The 15198-nt window shown below is 46.5% G+C and overlaps 1 protein-coding gene across 4 annotated transcripts in view; it reads right to left on the bottom strand.

Annotated features, from left to right (window-relative positions):
* LOC117666656 (BPI fold-containing family B member 4-like) overlaps window positions 1-10555 on the bottom strand; it is a 28993-nt gene extending 18438 nt beyond the window's left edge. Inside the window, exons 1-7 of one of the 4 annotated variants that reach the window (XM_087888933.1) lie at window positions 10408-10555; window positions 8344-8472; window positions 5325-5510; window positions 4037-4169; window positions 3370-3474; window positions 2581-2724; window positions 1293-1353 (exon numbers count right to left, since the gene is read on the bottom strand). In XM_087888933.1, coding sequence (XP_087745059.1) covers window positions 1293-1353; window positions 2581-2724; window positions 3370-3474; window positions 4037-4169; window positions 5325-5510; window positions 8344-8455 — 741 coding nt within the window. In that variant the 5' untranslated portion in view covers window positions 8456-8472; window positions 10408-10555. Of the gene's footprint in view, window positions 1-1292; window positions 1354-2580; window positions 2725-3369; window positions 3475-4036; window positions 4170-5324; window positions 5511-8343; window positions 8528-10407 lie in introns of all 4 variants that reach the window. The other 3 variants (XM_087888935.1, XM_087888932.1, XM_087888934.1) reach the window with 3 other exon arrangements.
* Window positions 10556-15198: the final 4643 nt, after the last annotated feature.

Below are 15198 nucleotides of genomic sequence, written 5' to 3' on the forward strand. Positions count from 1 at the left end.
GATGATGTCATATCTGTTGAGAGTGGGATGTTCAGTTTGGACCTAGATGGCCTCTTTGACCCCTCTTCCAAACAAGCGGTCCTCTCTATCCAAATTGTGGACTTTGCTATCTACTAACTATTTGCTATCTACTAACCAGAGCATACAAAACATTTGCTAGACCAATTCTCAAATACAGATCATCTGTCTGGAACCCTCACTGCATATTGGACATTAAGGAGCCTGAGTGGCGCAGCAGACTAATGCTACTGTTAAAGTAGTATTTAGCTTCCAGCTGCCTGCAATTACTGCGAGTTCAATTCTCACCAGGCTCAAGGTTGACTCAGCCTTCCCTCCTTTCTAAGGTAGGTAAAATGAGGACCCAGTTTGTGGGGGCAATAAACTGACTTTGTATAAATATACAAAAGTATGGAGGCTATTGCTTAACGCATTGTAAGCCGCCCTGAGTCTCCGGAGAAGGGCGGCATATAAATAAAAAATAAAAAAATAAAAAAATAAAATGAAATTAATACAATTAAGCGCATCCAGAAATATTTCACAAGAAGAGTCCTCCACTCCTCCACTCGCAAAAAAATACCTTATGCCACCAGACTTGAAATTTTGGCCTTAGACAATTTAGAACTTCGCCGTCTTTAGTCTGACCTAAGCATAGCTCATAAAATTATCTGCTACGATGTCCTTCCTGTCGATGACTACTTCGGCTTCAACCACAACAATACAAGAGCACACAATAGATACAAACTCATGGTAAACCAATCCAAACTCGATTGCAGAAAATATGACTTCAGCAACAGAGTTGTTAATGCCTGGAATGCACTACCAGACCCTGTGGTCTCATCCCCAAATCCCCAAAACTTTAACCTAAAACTGTCTACTGTTGATCTCACCCCATTCCTAAGAAGTCTGTAGGGGTGTGCATAAGAGCACCAGTGTGTCTACCGTCCCTGTCCTTATGTTCCCTTTAATCTTCAAAAGAGTGCCCTGTGTCTTTTAAATGCAGATGGACTGCTGAATCTAGTCCTGGTGGGTTTGTTCTCCTATGTTGTGTCATGGATTTGTGAAGTGGCTGTTTTGTTTCCCCAGTGTAAGATCTGTCTTCAAAGAAAAACAAGAAAGTATCTTGAAAAAGCACCTTTGGGACAATCATGACCTGGGTGGTTAAGAATCTCCATAGACATTATGTTTTGTGATTGGAAGCCTTTGTGTCCTGTTGGGGCCTTTGTCGCTGCACAAGTCTTGTTGGGTTTATGGTTCTGAGCTACTTGCCTGTCCAGACCGATCACCTCACTTACCAGATTAGGAAGGAGCCTGTTAAGGACACGAGCTAATAAGTTGTCCACAATTGGAAGAAGGCTGCAGAGAAGAATGAAACAAGGACGTGAGAAACATCTCCGGTTTAACAAATTGGCAGAAGAACATTTGGGGAACAAAGTGACATCTCCGTTAGCACAGCTGCTGACTCTGATTGAGTCAGATCTTCTCATTTTAGCTCCAACAAACCTTCAAGGTTTCTCACCAAGAAAGAAACATCAAATTGACAAGCGTTTCCAGGCTCTTGATTTCCCTCCTCTAAGTTATGGTGGACCTGATGTTCAGAAGACCAAGAGAGATAGCCTTGAGGATGGCCTTCAGCTCTTCTTGGAGGGGACAAGAGTTTCAGGGGCACATGGAAGCTGTCCGTGTGTGGTCCAAGAAGACCTTCTCCAACTGAGCGCTTCAGATAATCTTTCCCTAATTTTATGCCACTTTACAAAGCTGTGAAAACACACAAGAGGTTGCTAAAGAGTCCCTTGGGAATTGGGCAGCATAGAAATGCGAATAAAATTTGCTATTGCTGAGCACATTGTAAGCCGCCCTGAGTCTTCGGAGAAGGGCGGCATATAAATCAAATTTAAAAAAAAATTAAATAAAAGTAATTAAATTAAATATTCAAAACCACTTTTAACTATGTTTTGTTGGGTAACGAAGTCAGTAGAAGAGTTATTGTTGGCACATATGCAATTTTTTACAGAATAAGTAGATGGCCTTCAAGTTGGCTAAAATAAAAATAATTGTCCTTATAGGAGTCCTTATTTAACGATGGTAACTGGGATTGAAAACTCTACTGTTAAACAATGTGGTCATTAAGCGTGACTTAACACAACTGCAAAGGCAGTTCCAGCAATCCCGGTTATTTTTGTTAAGCGCATCACCAGGGGCTGTTAAGTGAGGATCTGTGACTTGCGATATCCTGCCGGCTTCCCCAGTGACTCTGCTTGGGGGAAGCCGGCAGGAAAGGTCGCAAATGGAAATCACATGAGTGTGGAACGCCGCAACGTCATAATTGCGAGTTGGTCAAAGAGTGCATAAATTGTGATCTGGTGACCACAGGGACACTGTGACAGCTGCAACTATGAAGGTCAGACACAAATCGCACTCGTTCAGCACTTTTGTTATTTTGAACGATTGCTGCAGGAGTGGTTGTTGTGAGAGCAACCTGTATTTATATCACAAGCTATAATAAGCACGAACAAATGTTACAAATGGAAATGCGAAGGTGGCCAGGAAGGTGGTGGCACAGGAGGGACTGATGATGCTCACCCTCTAAGAAGTCTAATTTTAATGCCTCCCAGGAGTGTGTCACAGTGATCAATCACCAACGTAGGGTAGCCAATGTTGTCCATTGTCAGACGGACAATGGCTGTGATGTTCACCTCCACTGCAATGTCAAGGAAACCGAGGAGGCTGAAACAGAAGGGAAAAGAAAACGATGTCCAGGTCACCCATGGTTTGATCTGTGGGGTCCTTGGTGTTCTCTGAGTTTGGTGGTTTTGTTACAGATGTTTCATGAACAACATGTGAAACATCTGCAAGAAAACAACCCAGCTCATAAAGACCCAAGGACCTCACTATCCCCCCCTCCTCCTCCTCATCTTCCCAAATCCCACTCCCTTCTACCACTGATGATGTTCCCTAGTTGGGTCATAAAACATCTACAAGAAAACAACCCAGCTCAGAAAGCACCAAGGACAAGCCTCCTCCTCCTCCTCCTCCTCCTCCTCCTCCTCCTCCTCCTCCTCCTCCTCCTCCTCCTCCTCCTCCTCCTCCTCCTCCTCCTCCTCTCCACAAATCCCACTCCCTTCTAGCATTGATGATGTTATCTAGTTTGGGTCATGAAACAACCAAGCTCAACACAAAGGGCCCCACAGTCCCACCTTCTCCTTCCTTCCCTCCCTCCCTCCCTCCCTCCCTCTCTTCCTTCCTTCCTTCTTCCCTCCCTCCCTCCTTCCCTCCCTCCCTCCTCCTCCTCCTCCCCACAAACCCCACTTCCTTCTATCACAGATGATGTTAATGTAGCTCTCTCAACCATTCACCATACATTCTGCTTACCTCTTCCCATTAAGTGCCACTCTGGTGTACAAATCCAGGTGAACCCCAATGCCAGGTAGAAGCCTCAGGTTGATCTTGGGAAGGGTCAGTTCCACAATTCGTAATCTGCAAGTAGAAGCAATGACATCAGCTGTAGAGGAACCAGTTTAGACTGGAAATCAGAAAGGCTCCTAGCTAAATGCACATCAGTTTTGATGTCCACCATCCAATCCCAAATTATGTTTCATGTTACAATTAGATAATGTTAATTTATATGTTTGTTTTACCCTATGTCCCAATTACTCAAATCCCGAGCAAGGGACCAGTACAGGAAACAATTAAAATCAAGACAACAGTCCATCAAATGGTGAATGACCACTCAAAACCTTCATCTCCGACCAAAACTGATGAAGAAGATAGTCTTAAGTATCTTCTGGAACGTTGGGACACTCAGGACCAAGTGTACCTCTGGGGACAGACAATGAGGAAGTCCGCTAGAAAAAGTTCTAGCACTCTCAATTTGAGTTAAATTTTGGAAGCTGCATCTACACATCTAATGATCACCAAGAGACATGAGAAGCATGTCACAGTGATCAGTCACCAGAAGATCATTCTTTTACTTGCCCAAGGATACAATTTTTATAGCTGGGGTCCCTATGAAGAGAATAAATCAACAAGAGGTTCTTACCCTGTCAGTCCTTGGACTGTGCTGAGAATACCTCCTTCCCCAAGGATGCCAAGGACTCCACCTCCACCAAGTAGGCCTCCGTTGCCCAGCAGGCCTCCATTGCCGAGGAGGCCCCCACCGCCACCAAGAATTCCTGCAGTGCCAAGCAGACCTCCATCACCCAGCAAGCCTCCTTGGCCCAGCAGACCTCCAGCACCTGGACCTCCACCATTGCCACCCACAGCAGCATTGACGCTCCTCCCTCTAAACATGCCTCCAGGGATCCCACCAAGAGGTACCCTTTCTCCTGCTCCACCACCACCAAGCACATCTCCAGGAAGTCCTTCTCCTCTTCCACCTCCTCTTCCTCTGCCATCACCAAGCACACTTCTAGAAAGCCTTCTTCCACCACTACCTCCTTCTCTTCCTCCACCACCAAGCACACCTCCAAGAAGTCCACCACCTCCTTCTCCTCTGCCACCACCAAGCACACCTCCAAGAAGTCCTTCTCCACCACCACCTCCTTCTCTTCCTCCACCACCAAGCACACCTCCAAGAAGTCCACCACCTCCTTCTCCTCTGCCACCACCAAGCACACCTCCAAGAAGTCCTTCTCCACCACCACCTCCTTCTCCTCCTCCCCCACCAAGCATCCCCCATCCTCCACCTCCTCCTCTTCCACCCCCACCAAGCACACCTCCAAGAAGTCCTCCACCACCTCCTCCTCCACCACCACCACCACCAAGCACACCTCCAAGAAGTCCTTCTCCACCACCACCTCCTTCTCCTCCTCCACCATCAAGCATACCTCGTCCTCCACCTCCTCCTCTTCCACCACCACCAAGCACACCTCCAAGAAGTCCTCCACCACCTCCTCCTGCACCACCACCACCAAGCACACCACCAAGAAGTCCTCCTCCACCTCCTTCTCCTCCAGCGCCACCAAGCACACCTCCAGGAAGTCCATCTCCTCTTCTACCTCCTTCTTCTCCTCCAGCACCAAGCACACTTCCAAGAAGTCCTCCACCACCTCCTCCTCTTCTACCACCACCAAGCACACCTCCACGAAGTCCTCCTCCTCCTCCACCACCTCCTTCTCCTCCACCACCACCAAACACACCTCCAGGAAATCCATCTCTTCCTCCACCTCCTCCTCTTCCACCACCACCAAGCACACCTCCAAGAAGTCCTCCTCCTCCACCACCACCTCCTCCTCCTCCACCACCACCACCAAGCAGACCTCCAAGAAGTCCTCCACCACCAAGCAGACCTCCAAGAAGTCCCCCTCCTCCACCACCACCAAGCACACCTCCGAGAAGACCTCCTCCTCCACCACCTCCTCCTCCTCCGAGTAAGCCTCCCAGAAGGCCTCCACCCCCGCTGCCCCCCAGGAGGCCTCCTAGCAGACCACCGTCTCCACCACCTCCATTGCCAAGGGGCACTTCTCTCATGGCGCCTTGAAGGGCGTTGCTTTGGGCCATCGAGTTGCTGACAGCTGGAAAACAAAAGAACAAGGAGGTTGTACATAACAACAGGGATGGACAAGACAACCTCCCTCCTGTTCCTATTTGGCTCTTTGGGGATTAGCAAGTTCCACATTTTTGTAAATAAGGCCTAGTTTTTATTTCAAGAGCAGTGGAACACCTTCCATCGCTATCCATCGCTTTCCTCTCTTGGATGGAACCCTTTGTTGTGGCCCACCAGCGGCATGCACGGATCGTGGCTGATCCCGACAACGAGGAGGCTGGTGTGGTGTTGCACCAGCAGCCGGCGCAGCCAGCGCTCGCGTCGGACAGCGAGGAGGCCGAAGAGGATGTGGTGCCAGAGGCCGAGACTCAGCCAGGGCCTTCAGAACCTCCAGAGGCTCCTTCAAGTTGAGAGAGTGAAGTGGAGGAGCCTCTTCTCAATGCTCGAGCACTCAGGGCTGCCAAAAGGCAGGAGTGGCTACTCAGGAGGAGGAGGTCTCCTCGAGAGTAAGGCTTGAGGATAATTGGCCACTCCCTTAGCCTATTTAAATCACACGCCGTTAGTAAGTTTCTTGCTGGAAACAACTTGTAATTACCATCAGAGCATTTTTGGAAAAGTCTTATCGTATCTTGTTTTCTGGGCTGGTTGCCAACCTTTGCCGGATTTTGGTTTATTCTTGCTACTTAATAAATTTGATAAGGACCGTTGGTGTGTGTCAATATCCTCGGGAATCCAGAGCTGGGGCAGAACAGCCTTGGAAGGTCCTACCAGAGTGACTTTGAGGTTGAGCACTTGCTTTACATGCAAAGATCTCAGGTTCAACCCCCAGCATTTCCAAATAAGCCGCCCTGAGTCTCCGGAGAAGGGCGGCATATAAATCAAATTAAAAAAAAAAAAAAATAGGGACCTTCTCTACTCCTGAAGACCATTGATAGTCCACCAGCTTGCATCAATGGGTGTTAGAAAAAGCAGAGTAGACAGTACCAGATGGAACAACGATTTGATGCAGTTGAGCATCCAGTGTTTGGTGGTGGGAGGTAAACAAATAAGAGAAACCATAAAAAATGTGAAAAAGCTGGATGTCCATTCAAAATCACCATCCCTGACAGTGGTGAAATCCAAATTTTTTTACTACCGGTTCTGTGGGCGTGGCTTGGTAGGCGTGGCTTGGTGGACGTGGCAGGGGAAGGATACTGCAAAATCTCCATTCCCTCCCCACTTCAGGGGAAGGATACTGCAAAATCCCCATTCCCTCTCTACTCCTGGGGGAAGGATATTGCAAAATCTCCATTCCCACCCCACTCTGGGGCCAGCCAGAGATGGTATTTGCCGGTTCTCTGAACTACTCAAAATTTCCACTACCGGTTCTCCAGAACCTGTCAGAACCTGCTGGATTTCACCCCTGATCCCTGACAATCTTGGAAGAAAGACAGTCTTCTGGAGCAATTTTATTTTAGCATATTTATGGTTTGTCCCAGTTACTCAGTTCCTGAGCCAGTAGGCAAGTCTAGGAACCAATTAAAATCATGGGAACATTAAAAACTGGACGTCCACTCAAAGCCTGATCATTCCTGAAGAAAGATATTTTTTAAGTGTCTTCTGGAATGTCGGAAACACTTGTGTTTCTTGCTCATGTTGTAGGGAGATGATTTTAATTTATTAATTTTAATTTAATTCCTTTGAATTTGTTTTGGCATAGTTCTGGTTTGTCTTAGTCCAGACCTTGAGCAATAGACAAGTACAGGAAACAATTAAAATCATAGGAGGCAGTTGCTAAACAGTGGTGGATGTCCACTCAGATCTCCATCCCTTAGCAATCCTGAAGAAAGATAGTCTTACATACCAATAAAGTAACATATCTGTAGCTCAGGGTTGAAATGATGGGTCCTTGGTGCTCCCTGAGTTGGTGGTTTTACCTTGCAGACGTTTCATGACCCAACTAAGAAACATCGTCAGTACTAGAAGGGAGGAGGGTTTGCACTGATGATGTTACCTAGTTGGGTCATGAAATGTCTGCAAGAAAACAGCCTGTCAACTTGCAAAGCATCCCTAGTCTGCACTCCAGTTGCCATAGGCGAGGGGGATGGGAAACCATCGAAACACCATGGCAGCCAAAGACAGGAGCACATTCCAGACATATCTTTCTCAGGGCTGTCTCCCAGGGTTACTCACACCGGCCGGAGGGGAGTGATCTCTACAACCTGCAAAATTGCTCCGTTGGTGAATGTGATTGGTGACACACCCTGGGGGGAGGGGGAAAACAGGGTCATGATTGGGGCCGTAAATTATGTGGGTTCAGAGTTGTCTTCATTTTTGAACATGCCGACATGAAACTCCTAATAAATAACTGGATTTCTTTTGAAGCTTGGCTCGAGGCTCATGATTTAATTAGAGCATCCGTCAGAACCTTGACAGAGCCCAGCTCAGAGAGCACCAAGGGCCCCACAATCCTCCTCCTCTTCCTCCTCCTCCTCTTCCTCTCCACAAATCTCACTCCCTCCTAGCATTGATGTTGGGTCATAAAACATCTACAAGAAAACAGCCAAGCTCAGAGAGCACCAGGGACCCCTTATAGACTTAAGTGTCTTCTGGAATGTCAGAACACTGAAGACCATGTGCATCTCTAGGGGTAGTGTACTCCCCAAAGAGGAGGATCTACTACCAAAGGTCCTAATTTAGTTTAGCTGGAGTTAAATTATGGAAGCAGCCATGCATCTAATGAACACCAGGTCAACATCTTTTCTCTTTCATTTGCCTGAGGAGGTCATTTCTAGAGCTGAGCCCCCACCCCGCCTCCGCCCCATAAATAGACTTATTTGAACAAGGAACTCCTTGTTCCTTGCTTGCTCTCTCGGACTTACCATTATGCAAGACGCCTTGGTTGACTCGGATGACCGCGTCGGTTGGAAGGAGTTGACTTTGGGAGGGAGTCAGCAAAGCACAGACCACGAGGACGCCCCAGGCCGCTAACATCTTTGGTCAAGTAGGACCTGCTGAGATGCAACTGGAGCTGAGTACAGACGTCCTCTCAAAATTTCTCTCCATCTAATTAGCGGGGAGAGAAACTGAGTGGAAGATTTCTCTGAAGGGGAACTTGGCCGACCAATTTTGAGGAGCTCCAGCAAAAAAAAAAGATGTTTCTGAAAAAGGCCACCAGGAGAACTTCTTCTTGAGATCTTCCCTGGGGATTGAATGGAAGACCGGAAGTCTCCAGAGGTGGCAAACCATAGCAAATTATCCCCAAAGGTGGTTTTTCCATAAGGCAAGTGGACTTCCTTGTTTTTGTTTTTCCTTGAAAACTTTTCACTTCTCATCCAAGAACTGAAGAACTTCAAAACTGAAGGAGGTTCTTGGATGAGAAGTGAAGAGTTTTCAAGAAGAAAAAAAAAAACCCCAAGAAAGTCTAGTTGCCTTTTGGAAAAGCACCTTTGGGACAACCATGTCTTGGATGATGGAGAACCTCCATAGACACATAACAAATTGTGCATTGAAAGATAGGACAGTCGATCACCTGAGCACTCCTTGGCCACCTCACTGCTGTGGCCAAGAACATCAGATCCACTGGTGAAAAGTCCTCTGATAATTTTTTGTACCTCCGTTAAGAACCTTTTCCTGAAACTGAGTTACAATTGCTAGTAGATCAACCTTTTGGTACCGTATACTTTCTCAGTGGGAATTGAGAAAAGGAGAAAAGATTGTTAGAAGGACTGTATCAACTCCTAAAATTAATCAATCCTGAACAAAAAGAAGAGTCAACTGGCACACTCTTCAGACATTAATCCTCAGAGATCCTGACGGCATCAATCTGGGGTCCATTGACCCAACTAGTCTTGTTCTAACATGTCTGGGGCATTTGCATCCCCTGCCAAAAAAATGCAAGTTAAGGACAAAACCCACAAATGATTGGTTGCGACTTGAATTTGGAATTCACGTACATTCTACCAATAGAATATTTGTTGCTTAGGGTTGAATTCCAGAAGTTGGAATTCAACCCTGGATTCCATTCAACCTCCATTCAACACTGGAGGTTTTCAAGAAGAGACAGGAGAGTCGTTTGTCCAGAATGGCATAGGGTCTCCTGTCTGAGCAGGGGGTTGGACTAGAAGACCTCCAAAGTCCCTTCCAACTCTGTTAGTCTGTAATTCTGAACTCTGGGTTCCGGATGATCCCTGAGCAAAATACACTGTGTTATTAGGATTTCTCTCGTTCCTATTCGAAATTATAATTTGGGAAAGTTTGATGAAGCGGTGATTGACAGGGTAAAAAGACCTCATCTGTTTGTCAGAAATGGTGTGGAGTCTCCTACCTACTTTACTTTACTTTTACTTTTACTTTTATTTGATTTATATACCGCCCTACTCCCGAAGGACTCAGGGCGGTGAACAGCCAACAATAAAATACATATATACAAAATTTAAAAAACAGAAATAAAATTGAATTAAATAGTTTGGCCCAGACAAATTAAAATTAAAATTAAAACCCCAATCAATTTAAAACAAAGTTAAACTTTGAGTATTAAAAATATTAAAATTATTAAAATTGTACCTAGATGACCTCCAAGGTCCCTCCCAACTCTGTTAATCTGTTAAATCTGTTACTGTCCATCTCTGGGTTCCTGGTTTTCTGCATAGTTTAAAAATGTTTCAACTTACATAGTTTAAAATTTTCTACTCTTTTTCTCTTCATCTTTTTATGATGGGATTTACGGACAGCCTCTTGTCTGTAATGGTACAGGTTCTCCTGCTTGAACAGGGGGTTGGACTAGAAGACCTCCGAGGTCCCTTCCAGCTCTATTCTGATTGATTGTTCTGTGAGCTGCTCAAAATCAACTCATCAAGGAGATGGGCAGTAGAAAAATTTAATTAATAAATCAAAGAAATAAAGCCAAAGAACTTCATCCAGCCAGCCACCTTACTCTCTTTTACCTGGGTTTTTACTTCTCAGGCTAATTGCGATTGGAGAATCTTGGCTTTCGACCTGCTAATTTTCAGTCTGCTCAGTTTAGGCTGTTCGTAGCCACCTCACCTCCTCCTCCTCCTCCTTCTCCAGGTTCTAGAACTATAGAAGTGGCACCATCATTTATATCAATGGCAGGCAGTGTGGGTGGTCATGGATTGGGTGCCAGGGATATGTTGATAATGGGCTCAGTCTTCTCTTTTTATCTGATTTCCCAGTCTTTGTAATGAGTTGTAATTCTGGAACGGGGTGTTAAGCCAGAGGGATCAAATGCCCAAGCCAGTTCCACAATCAGAGATCCATTGTCTCTAACGCAGTATTTCTCAACCTTGGTAGCTTGAAGATGGGTGGATTTCAACTCCCAGAATCCCCCAGCCAGCAACGCTGGCTGGGGGATTCTGGGAGTTGAAGTCCACCCATCTTCAAGCTACCAAGGTTGAGAAACACTGCTCTAACAGGAGGGAGGGAAGTGTTGTTTTTTTCACACTTACAAAAATTTGGAAGATACAGATTAACAGAGTTGGAAGGGACCTTGTAGGTCATCTAGTCCAACCCTCCACTCAAACAGGAGACCCTACACCATTTCTGACCAATGGTAGTCCAGTCTCTTCTTGAAAGCCTCCAGTGATGAAGCTCCCACAACTTCTGAAGGCAACTTCTGGTCCATCGGTTGATTGTTCTCACTGTCAGAAAATCTCTCCTTATTCCTAGGTTGAATCTCTCCTTGGTCAGTTTCCATCCATTATTCCTTGTCTGCCCTTCAGGAGCTTTGGAAAACAGCTTGACCCCCTTCCTCTTCTCTGTGGCAGCCCCTCAAATCTTGGAAGATGCTCTCCTGTCTCCCCTGGTCCTTCTCTTCACTAGACTAGCCAGGCCCAGTTCCTGCAACCGTTCTTCATATCTTTTAGCCTCTAGTTCCCCCATCATCCTGGTTGCTCTTCTCTGCACTCTTTCTAGAGTCACAACATCTTTATGTATAGTGTGGTGACCAAAACTGGATGCAGTACTCTAGGTGTGGCTTTACTAAGGCTTTATAGAGTGGTATCTCGGTCTCTCATTCTCTCTCTTTCTTTATCATCTATCTGTCTACAGTATGTAGGAGTCCTAGTGTACAATCCCTTAAATATGAGCCAGGTGTGTGTTGCAGCTGCCAAAAAGGCCAATGCAATCCTAAACTGCAACAACAGAGGGATAAAATCAAGGTCATGTGAAGTTCTAGTACTGCTTTTTTTTTCACACAGAGAGGGCCTACTTGGGGTTCCGTCGGGCAAGCAATGTCGGCTGACGGCCCCTAAAGAGCGAACCTTCTCTGTAGGCGCACCTACCCTCTGGAATCAGCTCCGCTTGGAGCTCCGGGTGACCCCCGACCTTCGCTCTTTCCGCCGTGACCTTAAAACATGGTTGTTTCGCCAGGCTGGCCTGGACTGAATGGGGTTTTAATGGGAATTCTAGATTCTTTTATTGTTTGAATTTTAATTTGGACTTGTCGTTGCTGTGAGCCGCGCTGAGTCCTTGTGGAGAAAGGGTGGCATATAAGACCGATAAAATAAATAAATAAATAAATAAATAAATAAATAAATAGGTGAAACCTTGGAGGTCTTCAAATTCAATCCCCTGCTTGACCAGGAGATCCTGTATCATTTCTGATAAATGATTGTCCACTCTCGTTTTGAAAGCCTCCCGTGATGGAGCACCCACAATCTCCGAAGGGAAGCTCTTCCATTGGTGGATGGCTCTCACCATTAGGAAATTTGTCCTTAATTCAGGGTTGCTTTTCTCCTTGGTTAGTTTCCATCCATTGTTTCGCATCTTGCCTTTTTGGTGCTTTGGAAAATAGTTTGACCCTCTCACCTTTGTAGGAATGCCTCAAATATTGGAACAATGCTATCATTGTTCCCTCCCCTGGTCCTTCTCTTCACTAGACGAAGCATACCCAATTCCTCTAACCATTTTTCATATGTATAATACTGTGTCCATTTCTGGTTATTACAGAATAACCAGAAGCCTGGATAGCTCAGCAGTCTAATGCATTGTAATTTAACTCCAGCTGTCTGCAATTACTGCAGGTTCGAATCTGGCCAGGCTCAAGGTTGACTCAGCCTTCCATCCTTTCTAAGGTAGGTAAATTGAGGACCTGGATTGTGGGGGCAATAAGCTGACTTTGTATAAATATAGAAAAGGATGAAGGCTATTGCTTAACGCACTGTAAGCCGCCCTGAGTCTCCGGAGAAGGGCGGCATATAAATCAAACAAAACAAAACAAAACAAAACAGTGTTATTCTGAAGGGACCTTGAAGGTCTTCTAGTTCAAGCCGCTTCTCGAGTAAAAGATCCTATACCCATGATGGTGAACCTATGGCACGCGTGCCACAGGCGGCACGCAGTGCCATGTCACCTGGCATACCAGCTCAGCTCCAGCGTTCATGCATCCGAATCTCTGGAGGCTGGGGACAGCAAAAAGGTCACTTCCTGTCCAACCAGAAGTTGGGAAACGGGCTCTTTTGGGCCTCCGGTGGGCCTCTGAGGGAGTGGGGAAGGCTGTTTTCGCCCTCCCCAGATGCATAGAGAGGATCTGGAGCCAGATGAGAAAGAAAAACAGGCCTACCGGGCCATCACGTGCTAGGAGTGGAGTGGAGGGGGTTTCGCATGCGTGGGGCGGGGTGCATAGAATTATGGGTGTGGGTACGCATGCATGTGAACCTCTCCCGCCCCCCACCCCGCCATTCCTGGCACGTGATGGCAAAAAGGTTAGCCATCACTGTCCTATACCATTCCGGACAAACAGCTCTCCATTCTCTTCTTAAAAACCTCCAGTGATGGAGCACCCAGAACTTCTGGAGGCAACTTCTGTTCCACTGATCGACTGAGGTGCCTTGGGAGCCAGCCCAGGATTTCAAAATATGGTCTTGATTTGAAGTCAATCAAAGCTTTCTCTAGACAGGGCGGTCCATTCTAGGCACCACAAAGTCTGATTTAGCCCAGATTTCCTGTCGCTTAATGTGAGCATTATTTTGAGAAATGCGTGGTGGCCCTCCCACTTGATACTGAGTTAATGGAGGGCTGATTTTTGACACCTTTGGGTTTCTCCAAGAGATGCTAGACTGTTGGGATTCATGTCAGCTTCTCATTCAGCTCTTTCCGTGCCACAAAAGGCATCTTTGTCCTTCTAAACTGAACAGTTAAGACCTCGGGCGAGATAAAACTTCTGAACGCTTCCGTCTTTGCATAAGAAGGGGGATTAAAGCCAAACGCAATCTCGAAGCTCATTAGCTCACTTTCCAGATTCAACCCAGAAAAACATGTAATCTCTTTCCCGTAAAATCGCATTAGGTTGAGGTAATCCTCAACTCACGACCACAACTGACCCCAAAAAATTTATGTTGCTAAGCGAGACAGCTGTTGAGTGAGTTTTGACTTCTTTTACAACTTTTCTAGCCACAGTTCTTAAGTGAATCACTGAATGGTTCGGATAGTTGTTGAATACGGCTTCCCCGGGCACTTTGCTTTTATGAAGGTCGCAAAAGGGGATCGTGTAACCCCAGGACATGGCAACCGTCATAAATATGAATCGGTTGCCAAGTATATGAGTTTTGATCACATAACCATGGGGAGGCAGCAACGGTCGTGTGAAAACTGGACAGAAGTCATTTTTTTCATTTGCTGTTGTAACTTCAAACAGTCCCTAAATGAACCGCTATAAGTAGAGGACTCTGTGTATAACACCGGGGGAGTAATCAGCGATATTGGCCTCAGTTCTGAGCCTGAAAGTCTTAAAATTTAGGCAGGAATCCAAATGGAACTTCTTGCCATCACGACGCCTTTCAAGATAGCCATCATCCCCTTCCCCCTTAAAGAAGGGTTGGCTATTCCATGATGCTCGCCTCGCACACCTGTTCCGTCCACACGACTAAGCCAGGTGCAAGATTACAGGTGGCAGAGTCATGGCATAGAGGGCCCATGAGGTCCTTGGTGCCCTCTGAGCTTGGGAGGGTTTTTTTGGTGGTGGTGATGGGAGAGACATTTCATTATCCAGCTAGGTAACATGATCAGTGCTAGAAGGGAGTGCAGTTTGCTCTTACTGTTAACTACTGCCTGGCCTTCGGGTGCCTTGGAGAATAGCTTGACCCCCTTCCTCCTCTCTGTGGCAGCCCCTGAGATATTAGAAGATGCTCTCCTGTCTCCCCTGGTCCTTCTCTTCCCTAGACTAGCCAGGCCCAATTCCTGCAACCGTTCATCATATGTTTCAGCCTCCAGTCCCGTCATCATCCTGGTTGCTCTTCTCTGCACTTTTTCTAGAGTCTCCACATCTTTTTTACAGAATGACAGAGTTGGAAGGGACCTTGTAGGTCATCTAGTCCAACCCCCCCCCCACCCAAGCAGGAGACCTTACACTATTGCTGACAGATGGCAGTCCAGTCTCTTCTTGAAAGCCTCCAGTGATGAAGCTCCCACAACTTCTGAAGGCAACGTCTGTTCCATGGGTTGATGGTTCTCCCTGTCAGAAATTTTCTCCTTATTTCCAGGTTGAATCTCTCCTTGGCCAGTTTCCATCCATTGTTCCTTATCTGGTCTTTGGGTGCCTTGGAAAATAGCTTGACCCCCTTCCTCCTCTCTGTGGCAGCCCCTCAAATATTGGAAGGCTGCTCTCCTGTCTCCCCTGGTCCTTCTCTTCACTAGACTAACCAGGCCCACTTCCTGCAACCGTTCATCATACGTTTTAGCCTCCAGTCCCCTCATCCTCTTGGTTGCTCTTCTCTGCA

The sequence above is a fragment of the Pantherophis guttatus genome, chromosome 3 (assembly GCF_059756535.1).
Source record: "Pantherophis guttatus breed Tessera chromosome 3, ASM5975653v1, whole genome shotgun sequence".
NCBI lineage: Eukaryota > Metazoa > Chordata > Lepidosauria > Squamata > Colubridae > Pantherophis > Pantherophis guttatus.